Raw genomic sequence first — 18,334 nt, forward strand, 5'->3', positions numbered from 1 at the left:
AGTAATTGGGCGAGCCATGTTAACAAATCTTTTTTTCTTTTTAAACGAATCTTGAACCCGGGTCCGTATTGAAGTTTTTCATTTCCATTTCTTAATCTGATCATTTAATTTTTGATATACCAATAAAGTAATATTATAATTTAATTCTTTTTTTTAAACACAAATATTAGTATACTTTAATTCATCTCCCATTTTTTCTTTTATTCAATGTTTGTGTTCCAAAAAAAAAGTGGGCAATTTTTTAATACGCATATAATTGCAAAGTTGACTTCTATATTTTAGATCTTTTTTAGAAATGAAATATTGCAATCTTCTATTTGGTAGCTAAATATTTGGCAATTTTTTAATATGCATACAATTTTATGAAAACTGTCATTTATTATGTATTTTGTAAATTTATTTATTAACATTAATTATGTCTAAAAGTAACAAAGGAATGGCATTAAATATAATTAAAAAAATTGTTTTAACTGTTAGTTTCTATTTGTATTTCAGTTTTAATATATAGATACTGAGTGAAAGTTTGAAAATTCATAATTTCTACCATTTTTTCTAAATCCAAATTTGTGGCTGCATAAGGTAAAAGCGGGGCAGAGCATGCACCACCGATACAACATATAACTGCTTGTCACTAATAGTAAAGTTTGGTAGTATTGACAAAAAGAAAGAAGAAGTAAAGTTTGGTAGTGGTGGTGAAAAAAGATAATCAAACCCATTTAATTTTACTCCAATATTTTTCCATCTTACAAAGTTTACTTTAGTTCGATGAAATTAAGAAGTTAACATTAAATCCAAAAACAAAACAACAAATTCAAAACAAAACATAAACAATGAGTTCAGAATACTTTTTTTTTTGTAACACAAATGCAACAGACTAAAATATAACAAAAGACAGACCACTTTTCCCCCCTTCAGACACAGAGTACGTCTTCTATCCCTCAAAAGACTCGACCCTGCTTATCAACCTCCCAGCCTCCCCATCCTCGACCTCACCGTCGCTTCTGCAATCATCCACCGATGTGAGATCCCTAGCCCTTTCCGCCTCAAGTTCCCAATCAATCCTATACATCGCCACCATCATACCAATCACACAAGTTATCTGCGCTGCGAGCATCCCGAGCCAAAGTCCCTTTAATCCAAACCCAAACCAAAACGCCAGAGCCAGTGCAACAGGCGAACCAACGAAATAAAACGCCACCGTATTAATCCAAGCTCCCATCCACGTCCTCGCAGACCCTTTGAGAACGCCACCTACCGTCGTCTGAGGGCAGTTTCCTAGCTCGCAAAGGCAGACAATCGGCAGAACCTTGGAAACTAAATCAATGACGTCTTCATCATCCGTGAAAAACGTGGCCCATACGTTTCTGACCGAGAACATGAACGTGGACGCCATGATCCCGAGGAGAATGCTGAGACTGAGTCCCACGATGGCGGCTCTTCTCGCTGCTTGTGGCCGGTTCGAACCAAGCTCGTTTCCGACCCGAGTGGAGATTGCTGAGCTCAAAGAGTGAGGGAAAATGTAAACAAGAGAAGTGATTTGAATGATAAGGCCCATTGAAGCAATAGCTATATTGGGCTTTTCAAGAAGCCCACAAATTAAAATCATTATCTCATAGAACCAAAACTCTAGACAACCCATTCCACAACTCGGTAACGCGAGATACAACAGTTTCTTCCATTCTCTCTCACGATCTTCGTACGACTCCTCTGTAACCTCCTCCTCCTCGTCATTGTCGCTGCCTAGCTCTTTTTTGATGTAGATGAAGAGAAAGGCGACAAGGATAAAATTTGACAAAACAGAACTCACAGCGATACCTTTAACCTCAAACTTGAAGTGCGACACGAAAATGTACATGATCAGACAGTGGAGAAGACACGTCACTCCTGTCATGATTAATAGAGGCCGAGTCTTTGACTGAGTCTTGAGATAAGCTTTTAATGGGTGCAATAAAGACTGAGCGACGAGATCCGGAACAGAGTAAAGCAGAAAGGTGCCAGCTATGGACGCAAGCTTCACGTTCTGTTTAAGCAGTGTCAGAATCCTCTCGATGTTTAACCAGAGAAAGAAAACAGGGAATGATGTGCGGAGGAGGAGGATCATTCCTCGCCTGATGGTTGCCCTGAAGAGGTTATAGCGTTTTGCGCCGATGGCTTGTGAGCAGATGGTTTCGACGCCCCCGATCAAGCCGGAGAACAGAGCGTAAGCGCTAATGTTGGCGGATGCAAGGGCAAGGGAGCAGCCAGCAAGAGTAGAGGAACCAAGACGGCCTAGGAAATGCATAGTGGCTAAGGAGCGAAGGTAAGTGAAAACAGATGCGAGTAGCAATGGGAAAAAGATTTTGGCGACTGAGAATGCTCCAGTAAAGTAATTTTTAAGGAAATGCAGTTTCTCCTGAAGAGGCATGTTTTGGAGTAAAGGTATTGTAAGATGGTTTGATTGAGACATTTTTTTTATATGTTAGAAGAGAGGAGAATTTTTGGGTGTGAGAGGTGATGCATTGTGCATTGGCTTTATATAGTGAAAAGTCATTGGGTTCTAACATTACTTTTTTCCAAATTTCGCCAATCCTTGTTCTTAGTCAACCGTTATAATACATTAGTTTGGTATACATGTTATGGTTTAGACTTGAATTTGTACTCGCAATTTCGATTCTCTTTTAATCCATAATGACACGTGGAAAGCATCCATACAAACAATAGATTTTCAACTTCATATGGCAATTTTTACGAGGATATACTTTATTTCCTTCCGAGTTGACCTCATACCAGTTATGAGGATATATTTTACTTCATTACTTTTATTCCAAATTTCGCCGTTCTTATTCTTAGTCAATAGTTATAATAAATTAGTTTCGTATAAATACATATACATGTATGGTTTAGATTTGAATTTGTACTCGCAATTTCGATTATCTTTTAATCAATAATGACACGTGGAAAGCATTCATACGAAAAATAGATTTCTAACTTCGTATGGTAATTTTGTACGAGGGATACTTTATTTCCTTGCTTCACTATTTTTGTTCCGAGTTGACCTCATACCAGTTATAAGGATACACTTTATTTCATTACTTTTGTTCCAAATTTCACCGTCCTTGTTCTTAGTCAATAATTATAATAAATTAGTTTCGTATAAATACATATACATGTATGGTTTAGATTTGAATTTGTACTCGCAATTTCGATTCTCTTTTAATCAATAATGACACGTGGAAAATATCCATACAAACAATAGATTTCGAACTTCGTATGGTAATTTTTACGAGGATATACTTTATTTCCTTTCTCCACTATTTTCCTTCCGAGTTGATCTCATGCCAGACCCGGCCTGCAGCATAAGCAGCTGCTAAATGGGTTCAAGCCTTTATCCAATTTTTTTAATGCTAAATTTTCACTGTTTTTTAATACAATATTTACACTAACTGAACCCAATTCTTGAGTGGGGCCTTCACCACAACCGGACTGGCGCTGCCTCATACATATATGTTCTTTGATTATGCACACACATGTACTTAACAAGATTTGAATCCAATGCACGAATTTATGCGGTTTGAATCAGCATAGTGACATGTGGTACGTTTCATATAAATAGTATATTTTCAGCTCTAAATGGTAAATATTTTGAGGACATATATTATTTCCCTGTTTTCCATATTCAGTTTCAGTTCATGCAATGTATTCTGTTTGAAATTGTACAAATATGTAACTATTTGTATTTTAGTTTATACATATTCTACTTAAATATGTGCAGACAGGTAAGTTGTTAAATTTGAGTCAAGATGAACTTTATGCTGTTTGAATTCATATAACGACACATTGTAGCTTTTGTAAATGTATAGACTTTAAGCTTTAATTCTTAAGATTTACATTTAGCTTTCACTAATATATACTAATTTTTTTGTTTTGTTAAAACAGAAGTTTTATTTAAATTAAAATTGAGAAGTTCTTACTTCTTAAATCTGTAGTCTCAGTCCCTAACTCAGATGAGTTAATATATATTGTAATCTATCTTGCTTAAATAAAAGTGCCAAACTGAAAAAAAAAATGTGTCAAATAAAAATAGGTTCAAGATTAAATGCAAAAGTAACAATCAAAATTATTTAATTTTGGACTTTTTGATAACAATATTAATTTCCTTAAAATACGAGTTCACAACTCAACATCAGAATCATGCATATCTATTTGACACTAAAAAATACAATTAAAAGAGCAAGACTGAGTGGATCTCAGATATTCATTCATGCAAAATCTTCTTTAGTCTCTAGCATAAGATCTTTGAGACAATCTTACAACTCACATTGCACAAATTTATAGGGCGGAACTAAACCATTTCAGTGGTTTTTCTCTTTTTCCAGGATAATAAGGCATATGTTAGTAACATTTAATTAGTCTCATGACATAAGAAATGTTAGTCGTCATGAGATTCTTAGATAAACGTGTTTTAAAAGTTAATGAAACTAAATATATAGGAACTGAAAATATTATACTTTATTGTTACTCTACAATTTTTATATAAAAGCTGAAAATATATAAATATATGATTGACACAATCATTTATTTTATTTTTCTCGTTACTCTTAAATTTTAATGAATATTTGTATATTGTTATAAGAACTAGAGATTTTTTCCGCGCTTCGCGCGGATTGTGTCTTATAAATTTATTTTATTTATAATATTATTTGTCGGTTTGTTTCTTTTACATTAATTTTTTGTTTTTCCAATGTTAGTTTTTCTTAATTTAAATTTATATGTTTATAGTTTTTCTTTTTTCTGGTTGTAGATGGAGAATTATATTTTTTATTGATGGTTTTTGTATGTGATATAAACTTTTTGAAATTTTAAAATAATGTTATATATAGTACAATTAACACATTAAAGAAGAGAAACATATTTAAGCACATTTTATACAGGTTTTATATACATAATTTTAAACATTATATATGTATATATTATAAGTTTGAAACATGTAAATGTTTTCTAAAGTTAAATACTTGTTCTGAATTTACATAACTTATCGAAAATTTTATCTTTTTTAAATTTAAATCACAGAAAAAAATCAAAAAGTCAGTATAGATGGGTTTTCTTGGGCTTTTAAATCAACACTGAAAATTTACATGAATCATATAACAACAGTTTTATAAACAACTCGATAAAATTTGACCGAGCCAAAGATTTTCACACAATATGTTCTTTCTTCTTCAAATTGCGAAGAGCCTATAGGCACAAGAAAAAAATCATAATTTTTGTTTTCACTTATATAACATTTTTTTCCTTTACACACGGAATTTATTACACTGCTATAAGCAATTGAGAACTCTATTCATATAAGATTCACATCTATGTATTTTGACAAAGAAGAATTTTAGCCATCTTTAGTTTCGGAATGAATCAACTTCAGTCATATACACTATATTTTCTCTATGATTCAAATCTTACAATTTTAATATATGTGCAGATTTCCATGTGAAAAAACACGCACGCCATCTATCGTTCAACCTATTACTTTTTCCAAAGTAAACACTATAATCCTCGTTTGGTTAGCTCCACAAACTAATCTCTTTGGATCAGTGTAACCTTTCAGAAAATGATAATCTTAACATCTTACAAAAAAAACAACAAATATTGACTTATTTATATGAATATATATATTATTTTAAATCATTATAGTGGACGAAGAAATCACCATAATTTGTACAACAAATTTTCTTAGATTCACTTCATCATATTCACCATTTTACCATTTTAATTACATAATTTTATATGAGCTTCACCTTTCCCGGTTATTTTCTATTTATTTATAACTACAATATAAAGTTATAAACTATATATATATATATATATTATAAATTAATAATTTATTTACTCTTAAAGTAACGATTAAAAATAGAACATAATTCAATATAGATATATGATTCTAGTAATAAATTAGCAGTTACAAATTTGAAATTTTTAGAAATATCAAAAGTTTTATATTAGTTAATTATCTTCTAAATGACATTTATTTTTAATTCTTTTTGGATGAGAATATTTTGGCTGAGGTGGATAGTCTCAAAAGCCTTGAATTTAGTCCCTTTTATATAGTAGGATAAGCTTGAAAATTAAAGTATCTCTAAATATTAAAATTTAATTTTTCGAAAATAGTATAAATATGGAAGAAATGTTCTTTTCTTTTAAATTAGGTCATTATTTACAGATTTTTTATTTAAAATATTTCTCAAATATTTATAATTAAATTTATATACAAAATAATAATAAGAGATTGATACAAATAAGAAACTTCTCAACCATGTCATATTTTAATATATTAAAATATACTTTCCGATTCCAATAACAATTTTGCTATAAAGTAAAGCGTGGACAAGTGAGAAGGAAGTCCGAAAGATGGGCCGTTGTAAAAGCCCAAGAGTGAGCCCAAAGGCAGTTTAAAAAGCTTTCTCGACCTAAACCCTTATCTCTTATCTCTATTTTCTACCAAAGGTCCAATTAGCCTCTCAAGCCCAAATCTCTCTCTCTCTCTCCCACTCCCTCCGCCGGACATCCGCTCGATTCCTCCGTCGCCACCGCGCTTTCTTCCTCGCAGGTATTGTTCTCGATCTATTTTAGAGATTCTTGTTCTTCGGCTCGATCTCCTCGAAATCAATTTATCTAGCGAACTTTGCCTCTAATGTTAGAAATTCTCAGAGCTTGAGACTCGGAATAAATTCGAATCCGTCAACAATTTGAAAATTGATCGAATTTTGAGAAAGTTGTTTGGAGGCAAATCAATTTTGAAATTGATATCGAGGTTTATAGTTTTGAGAGCTTGGATTCACGTTCGTGTTGAGCCTTGTAATCTGGGCTCTAGTTTTCGTTCTGCAGCCCATGCTTGATCGATGTGTTAAGGACTTTTAAAGTTCCAGATCTGTATATCTTTAAATGACGATTTTACCCCTACGATAAGATGTTAATTATATAGATTATTATAGACCATGGGTTCGATGATGGCCTTAAATAGGGCCCAACGCACAACACGAAACAAACACAGTCTCTTTAATTATTTTAATCATTTGTTTTTTTTATTTTGCTCTCTGTAGAAGCAAGAAAAACAAGAAGATGGACACAGCGTTGGAGGTATACAATGGCGTTGACAATAGAACACCAGAGATACAACCCATCAAGCGACGCAAGAAGCAGTCAAAGGTCTGGGAGCACTTCACTATCCAGTTTACACAGCCAGGTTGCAGAAGGGCTTTCTGCAAAGGCTGTAACCAGAGCTTTTCCTACAGCAACGGCTCAAAAGTAGCTGGCACTAGCCATCTCAAGCGTCATATTGATAAAGGCACTTGTCCTGCACTTGTTCATCATCATAATACGCAGGACAGCAATGAAATGACAACACCCCAAACTGCCAAGAGTGAGACACCTAGTGAGACACCTAGGAGGAGGCGTTACCGAACCCAGGACAGAAGTGCTTGTGTTGTGTTTGATCAGGACAAGTGTCGCCGTGAGATTGTTAAGATGATCACTATGCATGACTACCCTCTTCACATGGTTGAGCATCCAGGGTTCGTCTCCTTTGTGCAGACTCTCCAGCCTCAGTTCTTTGACGCTCTCAGTTTCAACAATGTTCAAGGAGACTGTGTGGCGACTTACCTTGCCGAAAAACAGAATGTCATCAAGTGTTTAGAAGAGATTCCTGGACGGTTCTGTCTCACTCTTGACTTCTGGACCTCCAAGTTAACTCTTGGTTATGTGTTTATAACCTGCCACTTCATTGACAGTGATTGGAAGATACAGAAGAAGCTTCTCAACGTTTTGATGGAGCCTTATCCAGAATCAGAACAAGCTCTGAGTCTTGCTGTTGCTAATTGTGTTTCTGAATGGGGTCTGGAGGGCAAGTTGTTTAGCGTTACCTTCAACCATCCGGCGAGTAAGCCTGCAGCCGAAAACATCAGACCTCTACTATGCATCAAGAACACTGGGATTCTGAATGGTCAGATGGTGATAGGAAACTGCGTTGCGCGAACATTCAGTGGCATTGCTAAAGATGTGCTGGATAAAGGGAAAGATGTGATCAAGAAGGTCCGTGACTGTGTGAAGCACGTGAAAACCTCAGAGTCTCATGAGGAGAGGTTTGTTGCGCTCATGGAACAGCTTCAACTTCCAGGCGAGAAGGTACTTTCTCTTGATGATCAGACGCAATGGGACACAACATACAAGATGCTTGTGGCTGCTTCAGAGTTAAAGGAAGTGTTCTCTTGCTTAGACACTGTTGATCCTGACTTCAAGCAACCTCCTCCTTCGGCAGAAGATTGGAGCCACGTGGAGACACTTTGCACACTCCTGAAGCCTCTTTTCGAAGCGGCCTCTACTCTTCAGACAACTGGAAGTCCCTCTGCTGTTACGTTCTTCCACGAAGTGTGGAAGACGCAGTCAGATCTGTCTAGGTCCATTGCCGGAGAGGATCCGTACGTAGCGGGTATTGCTAAAACCATGAAAGAGAAGGCTGACAAGTACTGGAGAGAGAGTAGCTTGGTTTTGGCAATGGCGGTTGTGATGGATCCTCGGTTCAAGATGAAGCTCGTGGAGTTCAGTTTCTCCAAGATATTCGGTGAAGACGCTGGGAAGAACATCAACACCGTGGATGATGGGATCCACGAGCTCTTCAGCGAGTACGTGGCACTCTCGGCGCTGGTGAAACCGGCATCTGAAGATGAACTGTCAGAGTTCGACAAATTCATGATAAAGGAGAGGGCAGGGAAGAATCTGAAGTCAGAGCTGGACCAGTACCTTGAGGAAACGCTGTTACCACGGGTTCAGGAGTTTGATGTTCTCGAGTGGTGGAAACAGAACAAGCTCAAGTTCCCAACATTGTCGAAGATGGCTAGAGACATCCTCGCTATCCCAGTCTCGGCTGCAGCCTTTGACTATGTCTTTGACGTGGAACCGAGGGAGATGGATGAGTACAAGACGTCACTGAGGCCTGAGACTGTGGAGGCTCTTATTTGCGCGAAGGAATGGCTACGTGAGAGTGATGCTTCTTCTGCAGCAGATGTGCAAATGTCAAGTGCTATTGTCAAAGCTGAAACATAGGTGCTTCTTTTGTGTGGTTAGTCTTTAACCCACGTGTGAATGATTTGCAATAAAGAGTTTACCTCTTTTAAAACACTAGGGATCGTGTGGATCTGTGTTGTTGTTTTTGCTTTTAGATATTGAGTACTAGTTGGAGAGGCGTTGAGCCGTTGACCCAAATTTACAACAAACAAGATTCATTGCAGGTTGAAGATCAGTGTCAACTATATTTGATGTCGGTTGGAGCCCAAGATCTGTTTGTAGAATCTTATAAAATGGTGTGAAACATGAAAATGACATGCATTCTTAGTAATTGAAAACAAGCCACATCATCTTCTCGTAGTCGATGTCAAATATTTTTTCATCTCAAACCTCTAGTAATTTGCGGTGGCGTTTTTTTGAAAATTTTGATCATAATAACTCAATTACTGGTAAATTTCTTCACAGACTTCCACATCTTATAGGGTTTCCGGACAAATAAATTGTATTCACGTTCTATTCTATTGATCGATAAAAAATACTTTTGATCTATTCTTTTTGTTTTACTACACTACTTCTTGTTTCTGTACTATTATTACAAAAAAAACCTCTATTTTATTTTATCCTAACAATGAGCATAGTAAATAATAAGTATTAAATTATATAATATTATCGTAAAAACTATCAAAAATCTCAAATTTTTATTTTCATCTATGATATCTTAAGTTTTCTATATAAAATTTTTTAAAAAAAACAGATAACAAAAATTAATTAGAACATATTTCACTATAAAATGAATTAAAAATATGATATATTATATATATATACGAAAAATAAATTGTTAAGACATTCAAGTTAGTAGAATTTGAATATTTCACTGTCGGTGAATGCAATTTCTGTTGAAGAAATTTAATATACATTTTTGTTAAAAAAAAATTGAACTGTAATAAATAAATAATAATTAGACTATCAGATAAGTAAACCAAATTATGTAGGTTAAAAGAGTTGTATTGTATGTATAAAACATTGGCCATGAGGCAATGATGCCAATAAGAATTAAGAAGCAGCATCTATACTTTCTAGATTTGTTTGTTTTCACAATGCGTAGGGAAAAGTAATAGTTGGATATTTGCACAAAATAAAAAGAAAATTTTACATTTTGGAGACTTTGTATTGTTTTTTTTTGAACAAAATAATACATTTTGGAGGCTTTGTATTAGTAATAGCAATGGAAATAATACAAAATGTTTGTATTGAACGTAAATATAAAATCTAATAAATAAGTAAGTAAACTGTACATTATTCAACTATTTTCCTATTAAAATCTTTCTTGAAACTCCATATATAAAGCATAGAAATTCATAGAAGAATATCATACATAATTGTATTCTCCCCTTGTTAGCTTTCTCTTTATTCTCTCGTTATCTCTTTTTGGAAACCATGCCAGTGGTGGGCAAGGAGAAGGTAATGAAATAATCTAATAACTTCTCTATAAAAACCTATCAAGCAAAAACAAGGTTGTTCTTATAATATAAAAGCAACTAAAGTAACCATAATGATATATGCATAAAAACAGGTAACATGGATGAAGTTGACGACGAAACCTCTTGACAAGGAGGAGAACTTCAGTAAAGTCAAGAGGGCTCTTTGTAGCCTGACTCGTAAGTTATCTCTTATCTCTCTTTTTTCTTTCGTTGAATATATTGAGAATGAATGATTTTATAATTCAAAAAAAAAAAAGAGAATGAATGATTAATTTGTGTGTGTGTTTTCTTTTGATTCCTTTGCAACACTAAAGAAATAAGAGACCAACGGTTCGACGATAACGAAACAGTCACGATCAAAGTGGTTTGTTGCAGTCCTGAAAAAGTTGCGGACAAACTCTGCAAAAAGGGAGGTGGAGCTATCAAGAAGATCGAGTATGGTATCGAAAACCCTATGGCACCAAAGCCTAAGGCACCTGAAAAGCCTAAAGAAGCAGAGAAGCCAAAACCAGCTCCAGCTCCAGCTCCAGCTCCAGCTCCAGCTCCAGCTCCAGCTCCAGCTCCAGCTCCAGCTCCAGCTCCAGCTCCAGCTCCAGCTCCAGCAGCTTCCAGTTCTCAAACAATGATCAATAATTCAGAGCCGGGTCACCCGATGTATGGTGGGTCTTACAACGGCTATTACCAAGAATATAGGTCTTACCCGGAGACGCAGTGGGGTCAGCCGATGTATAATGGATATCCTTCAAGACCCATTTATGATAGCTATGGAGGTGGAGGTTGGTACGGAGATGAGACCGGCTCATCTTGCACTATTATGTGAAGTCTTGATATCACACACATTATTACCTTACCTATCTAACTAGTTTATTTAATTTAGGCTTTTTAAAATGTTTTGTTTCATTGTTTACAATACACTAACGATGCTTCTTTAATTATATATATCACATCTAAGTATACATATACAACTGCTATAAGTTATGGTTTAAAATTTTAAACAATTTGAACGAACCAAACCAAAATTGCATGGAAATAACTGGTTTTTATACCAAACCGAATAAACAATGTGACTGATTCGGTGTAATCAGTTCCATATCCAGAAAAAAAAAAGAAAAGAATTCGTAGCGAAACTGAACGAAGATTTATGATTTTGAAGTTGTATATACTTAAACCTATTAGAAACTGAACCTGGCTCAACCAACCACTAAACCGAACCTGGTTTAAACATACCAAAAAACGAACCTGGTTAAACCAGACTTTTTTTCTGAACTAAACCAGACAAAATAAAAACATTTTGAACATCTCCAGAGGGAATGAACAAAAAAAAAACGCTTACTTAACGGCCTATATCCAAACCTCTTCCTACAACTTGATAAAATAGTGAAGTTCAAAAGAAAAACTTGATAAAATAGTCAAGGCTATAGATATACAAAAAAATGAGGGTAAAAAAGCTGATATTGCAACTTGACTAGTTGATTGATTTGGTGTCAAATTAAAATGGTCAAAGTGTTGAGTGTGATATAAAGTGAGAATTTACTAACACTGTTACAGCAACTTTTCACTACATTACCGATTACCATAAAATAACTCATAAAGATCCTAGGAAACCAAATATATTACATACATCATCCTGAAAAATCAACCTCGATGGATGTATATGTTTTCGATTAGTCCAATGCCATTTTCCTTTGGAGCTCATGATATCCATTATCTAAAAGACACTTCCCTCTCTATGCATTCCGACTCCTAACAAACACTGCAACAAGATCATAGAAGGTTTAAGAGGGCTCGAGAAAATAAGGATATATCCAATTGGGAAGATAAAAAGGTCAACTGTTCATACATTCACTTCCGTTTTGTGAAGTCTTACGATGTTTACTAACTTCTTTTTTTTAACGCTTAGTGCCTTCAGTTTTTAAAAAATGGAATAAGCCGAGGCTTATAAAAACAGCGTATTGTAGCAGAAACAGAACATGAAGGTTAAAGCCAGGGTACCCGTGTATGGATAGAAGAGTAAGATCGACGGCTATCCCCTAGAGTCTGTCCTACATTGTTCTCCAGGATCCAAGAGGCACCACTATTCTCGGCTTCTCTTATCCAGGAGGTACTTCACAAAGCTAGGACAGGGCTTTTGCCAACGCAGGATCGAGGATATGCCCGAATTATCCTGGCGATCTTGTACTAAGCTCGGGTGATTTACCTCTAACGATATTTACTATCTAATAAGAAGATCCATATTGTCATACAAAATTGCTTTTTTTTGTTTGTGCAGTGTCGTACAACAATGCTTATAATCTAAACTAGATTTTTAAAGCCCGGAACATTTTACATTGTAAAAATCTAATAAAAATTCCGTCACATGATTTGTTAAGAATCTTAAATTGGTAGATTCACCTTATTTAAATCAGTCTCATTTTTCGCCAACACATTTACGACCGTTTGAACTCATTTACTTATAAGATTCAAAAAAATTATCTATTTAGATTCATGTAATTGTATTGATCTATTTAGACGATTATGATTTATCTTGAGTTAAGTTCCAAAATTATTTAATTTTTAGAAAAAGTATATTTGTATTGTATTTTTCTTAAGAATTTTTTTAATTCATTTCTAAAAAGTTGAAGTCAAAATTTTTATTTTTTGTTTTGAAAAAAATGAAAAATTAAATGATTGTAGTTCATGTATAAAATTCTTAGTATCTACGGTTTTCATGCTTAGTGGATTAACAATAATATAAAATTAGTAAAAACCATTAAAAAAAAGTTAGTAAAAAATTGATACATGTGGAAAATTACATAGTGAAAGTGAACCGGTCACCACATAAATCAAACAAAATCAAATAATCATTCACAATAACTTCTAACCTAGATTTGAAAATATTCAATAACTTTAAAATTAGATATTTGTAAGCCTAATAGTTTCATCATGCCCAATAAAATCCTCATATTCATACAAAAAATTATTCTAAGGTTTTCAATATTTAATTAACTGAGATTTTTAAAATATATAATTTTAGATAATCCAACATATTTATGTTTTAATATAAAATAAAAATATACATTCATATGTTATCATTTCTGAATAATTATTTTATATGTGTATATGCATATCTAATTTAGTGTGACATAAAGTTCCGATTTATTATTTATAAAAGGGAACAAAATAAATTAAAAATAGATTATTGGATCAATTTGTGCAATATCTATTTTTCTAATCAATCTTAAGAATATACCATTTGTGATGGAAAATTTAGGATATAACATTTAAACCCTAATGGACGAAGAGGAGTGCAAACAAAGTAACAGACTGTCTGGCAAAGCGCTTACAAGATGGAGTAGATTTTCAATTTAATTTCTATGTACCGCAATATTTACATTGTTGATCACATACACTCAAGCTAAAGTAATAAAATTGATTTTATAAAAAAAACATTTAAACCCTAATAATGTATGTTTCACCCTCCGATATAGCAGGTTGACTGTTTGTATATTATGGATGACGTTGGCGACTGCTTTAAATGTGATTAATAATGGAGGTGTACTGTCATTGATGCATGGTTCTTCAAACAGTTTTCTCCATTATGCATATACAACCTAAATTCTTCTGAAGCCTTAGAGAAGATTATTCAGTGTCTTTTACCAAAAAAAGAAAAAAGATTGATTCAGTGTCAGATCGAGTCTTCTCAAAGTAGAATTGCATTTCGAGTTTTCCAAAATTTTCAAAGGATCCATGGAGAGCCTCTCATGCATATCATGCTTCTTGCTGCATGCGAGTAAATGATGGTAGTTGAGGAAGAATGAGTTTATGGAAAAATCGGCTAGATGAAGTGGAAATGATTATCTCGCCCACATATCTCGAGCCACTCTGCAATGAAAGAGAACATGAAATATAGTTTCCTGACTGGAACCATACATTGGGCAGTAGGTATCAGTCACAATGCCCCTCAACGACAGCCTTGCCCTGACTGCTAACGCATCTAGAGTGCCCTCCACATAAAGTGTTTTTATCGTAAGAGGGATTTTCAATTTCAATAAACAATCACAAAGCTGTTTCTGCAAGGGATGAAGCTGATTTGGTTGGGGGGAAGCGAAGGTCATTCACAATTTTTACTAGCTTATGTCCACTCCTCGTTGTGTAGCTTTCAAAGCTTGCGAAACCCCAAACAAAAGAGTCCTCACGCGAAGGGGAGATTACTGTATTATCACTAAGATGACATCTTCCTCACTAATGATCATATGTCTAATACAGTCCATGTTCCATGAATGAGATGGATCATCAATGAGATCAGCAACCTCAAGATTCATGTCCACATTGGCATCATGCTAATAATGTGTTGTGTGAGGGATAGTGTCACGATTATCTAACCAGACCTTCGTATTTTCTTCCTTTACACCAATACTTATTTTATTAGTTCACGACTATGGAGGATACTATGCCACACATAGGAACGGCATATACTTAAACAACAGTCCATGAAAGAACAGTTGACTAAGTATTAGTGTTTAAGTACATCATCCATCAAAGATTCTAGATTGTCCCAAATACGCCAAGCTTGTTTACCAAGTAAAGTTTGATAGAAGAATTTGATGTCATGGAAAACTTCCCACATATTTGGACTTGCATAGTTTTTTCAGGCTACTCAAGGGATCTCTTTCGCCTTGTCGACATTGTTGCACCAAAACTTAATCATCGCGCTAGTAAGCTTGGCGCACACATCTTTAGGGAGCTTAAGACACGAATTTACAAACACTAGAAGCGCAAAAGTCACTGATTTGAAAGGAATTTATTTACCTCTCTGAGATAGAAAACCTGCCTTGGAGCTTTCTCTGAAACTTTTTCAGATAAAACTCAGTAGCTTCCTCTTTGATCCACTAAAACACTAGGGGGGACCGAGGTATAAGCTTTCACCACCCTTTGCTTTTATTCCAAGGACATGTTTAATCCCTTCCTTTGTATTTTTTGGCACGTTTGCATCAAACATTACCGGATGTTTTAGGAGATTGATGACCTGACCAGAAACCTCGCTATAACGTTTGAGATATAAGATACGCATCATGAGAATGTCGTCTTAAAAGCGGAGCTGGTGGACAGAAGGCCCGAGATAGCCAACTTGATACCATGACGGGAACCCGATGATTCATCGACATTAAGGCAACTTACTAAAGCTTCTGCGTACAAGACAAAAAAAGAATGGCGAGAGAGGATCACCTTGTCTAATACCACACTCGGGTTTGATGAATGCGAGTTCCCATTCATGAGGACCGAAAATGACATTGAGCTCAGGCAAGATATGATCCATCTAATCCAAACACGATTAAATCCCATTTTTCCAGTAGTATCTCCAAGAAATCTCATTCCATCCGGTCATAGACTTTGGACATGTCTGTCTTAACCTCCATAAAACCATCAGATACTATATCATTTATCCGGAGATTGTAAACTATTTTACGAACAATCAAAACATTGTCGGAGATCAATCTCACTCGAAACAAAGGGGCTCCTTGAGGTTTCTGATATAATGTCTTGTAAAATGTTCTTATACCAGTTACAAAATATCTCGGAGATGCTCTTATATTACACCGAGCACAAGCTAATGGATCGCAATTTTTAGACTTTGTACATAAACATATTTTTAGGCTTGTATATAAACATTTTCGTCAGTTGATTTAATGTTTAAAAAAGGGCATTCTTAAACAAAAATTATTTTAGATTTCAATAATCATTGCTAAAGACCCACATGACATTTGGCAAGTGCAGTATTTAACAGCATGAACTTGAAATTATTTTTAAAGACAAGACACGGTCGAGAAATCTCTAAACCGATGACAATACACATAAATAAGGATAAGCAAACATAGCTAAGCAAGCAGACCATTCATCCCTCATTTCTTAAACTCGCCAATGATCATAGCCATAAATTCCTCAAAGCTCACATAACCATCACCATCTGCATCCACGGCTTGAACCATCTCTGCACATTTTTCTTCTGTGAAGTCCTCCCCAAGCCCAGTCATGGCCGCATGGAACTCACTTGCTGTTACCTTTCCGGCACCATCAGTATCACAAAAATCAAAAGCTTCCTTCAACATGTTATTAATGCACAAAGTAAACTCGTCAGCGTCAAGCTCACCGTCACCATCCACGTCAAATTCCTTGAACATATTTGTGATTTCTTCATCAGGAATGTTCTTAGAGAAAGCAAGAGCCGCTTCACGGAACTCCTCCAGTGAGAGCTTGCCGTCGTTGTTCTTGTCGAACTTTTGGAGGATCTGTTTTGCAGACATTTTCTTATTATATTTGTTTTAGAATTTTCTTTTGTTTATGAGTGTGTGAATCTTGACACACTATGGTCTGGTATATATAGTCTTGACAACCCTAAACAAAAAGACCCTGTAAAGATTGATAGTTCCAGTGAATGTTTAATAAAAATGAAAATGAAAAAAAAAACTAGGAAATATTTAGAAAATATATATGTAGATATTATCCTACAAATGGATTTTTTTCATAATAACATAGTGCAAAGCTAAGCTAATTTTAACAGTATTAACCTTTAAATATTATTATAAAAAAAGAAATTATATTTCAAGGTTAGAAAACAAATTTTATATTAAGATTTTTTTCCAAAGTTGATGGATTCGCTTCTGCAAATGTCAAGTTTCCATTTAAACTATCAAAATTAAATCTTCAATATTAGGAGAATAATAAGCAAATGTAGAAAAAACAAAATACCAAATCAATACATTCTAATTATGATAATTTACAAAAAAATGTTATATAAAACATAACTTCCAGATAAATCTAAATACGTGTGTCATACTTATCCTATATTTGGGTACACGTTGACCACCGCTGACTCATCGTGCTAACAAATCCTTTTTTTTTTCTCAAAAATTGAAGATATATTAACGAATTGTTTTTTTAAATTAATGAAAAATCAGTACCATTGGATTCAAGTATTGCTACTTCGACGAGAAAGAAAAGTATTAGTAACGTAATCAACGAATTGTATACACTTATTTAAGAAATAAATTGGAGAACACTCGGTTTTAGTGCTTACGTATTCAGTGATGTAAAACAAGAAATAAGAATATGGAGCTTAAGAGGATTCAAATGTCTACAAGGAGAAATCATTTAACATCCATATGCGTTTGGCTCTCGCGTCACGTCCTTCTTTGTAGAGCGTAATAAGTGAGTGCATGCATGTCTCTAAAACTTATCTTTTAACAATGAAAAGGGAAAGAAGGTACATACACGTCTCTTTTCTTTCTTGCAATCTTTTTGGATTTATGGATATTTACATGGGCCATTTAAAACTTTGTGGACGATCGACTGACTGGTTATCATGCCTACGTTTGAATCTTGGAGAATTGAGGTAAAATTTGTTTCTTTTATTAGATGGAATAATCCAGTTGTATATGTAAACCCACCACGCAAATTTTTGTTGCTCTTCGTTTTTTGCTTTGCATGACAAATGTAGAGTTGATCGACTTTTATTGTTTTCAAGGTCAATATGGACTAGAGAGGTAAAGTTTCCCGTTTGTATTCAAGATTGTGATGTACGATCCAAGAAAAAATCATTGTTGTTGATTGAGGGCTTGGTTCCATGAAACTGAGCAACTAAATAGTCATTTCGAAGTGCTTGAGGATAATGAAAGTTTGAGCTCTGACTTCAAGTACTCTATAGTCTTCGTAAGAGAGTCTGGAATCGAAATGAAACTGTCTCGAGGTTTGAACAAAAGAAACTCTAAGGGGAACCGACAGAATAGGGATAGAGCTGGGCGAGGATTCTCGTTCGTGGCAACTATGGTTAGAGTAGAATAGCG

At 34.7% G+C, this 18,334-nt stretch overlaps 4 protein-coding genes across 4 annotated transcripts; 2 read left to right on the forward strand and 2 right to left on the reverse strand.

The window, feature by feature from the left end:
* Positions 1 to 29: 29 nt before the first annotated feature.
* LOC103871410 (protein DETOXIFICATION 50-like) lies at positions 30 to 4,622 on the reverse strand. Its single transcript, XM_033272550.1, has one exon. It carries the CDS (start codon positions 2,444 to 2,446, stop codon positions 932 to 934), a length of 1,515 nt encoding a protein of 504 aa, XP_033128441.1. The 5' UTR covers positions 2,447 to 4,622; the 3' UTR covers positions 30 to 931.
* Positions 4,623 to 6,087: 1,465 nt separating this feature from the next.
* LOC103871411 (zinc finger BED domain-containing protein DAYSLEEPER) lies at positions 6,088 to 9,268 on the forward strand. The gene is made up of 2 exons (XM_009149653.3): positions 6,088 to 6,580; positions 7,074 to 9,268. The coding sequence occupies exon 2, from the start codon at positions 7,093 to 7,095 to the stop codon at positions 9,070 to 9,072; it is 1,980 nt and encodes a 659-aa protein (XP_009147901.1). The 5' UTR covers positions 6,088 to 6,580; positions 7,074 to 7,092; the 3' UTR covers positions 9,073 to 9,268.
* Positions 9,269 to 9,663: 395 nt separating this feature from the next.
* On the forward strand, positions 9,664 to 11,911 carry LOC103871686 (translation initiation factor IF-2). Its single transcript, XM_009149964.2, has 3 exons — positions 9,664 to 10,494; positions 10,607 to 10,691; positions 10,829 to 11,911. The coding sequence occupies exons 1-3, from the start codon at positions 10,471 to 10,473 to the stop codon at positions 11,332 to 11,334; spliced, it is 615 nt and encodes a 204-aa protein (XP_009148212.2). The 5' UTR covers positions 9,664 to 10,470; the 3' UTR covers positions 11,335 to 11,911.
* Positions 11,912 to 12,347: 436 nt separating this feature from the next.
* LOC103871412 (probable calcium-binding protein CML34) lies at positions 12,348 to 18,104 on the reverse strand. The gene has a single exon (XM_033272576.1). It carries the CDS (start codon positions 16,793 to 16,795, stop codon positions 16,394 to 16,396), a length of 402 nt encoding a protein of 133 aa, XP_033128467.1. The 5' UTR covers positions 16,796 to 18,104; the 3' UTR covers positions 12,348 to 16,393.
* Between the last annotated feature and the right edge of the window lie 230 nt (positions 18,105 to 18,334).

The sequence above is a fragment of the Brassica rapa genome, chromosome A06 (genome assembly GCF_000309985.2).
Source record: "Brassica rapa cultivar Chiifu-401-42 chromosome A06, CAAS_Brap_v3.01, whole genome shotgun sequence".
Taxonomy (NCBI): domain Eukaryota; kingdom Viridiplantae; phylum Streptophyta; class Magnoliopsida; order Brassicales; family Brassicaceae; genus Brassica; species Brassica rapa.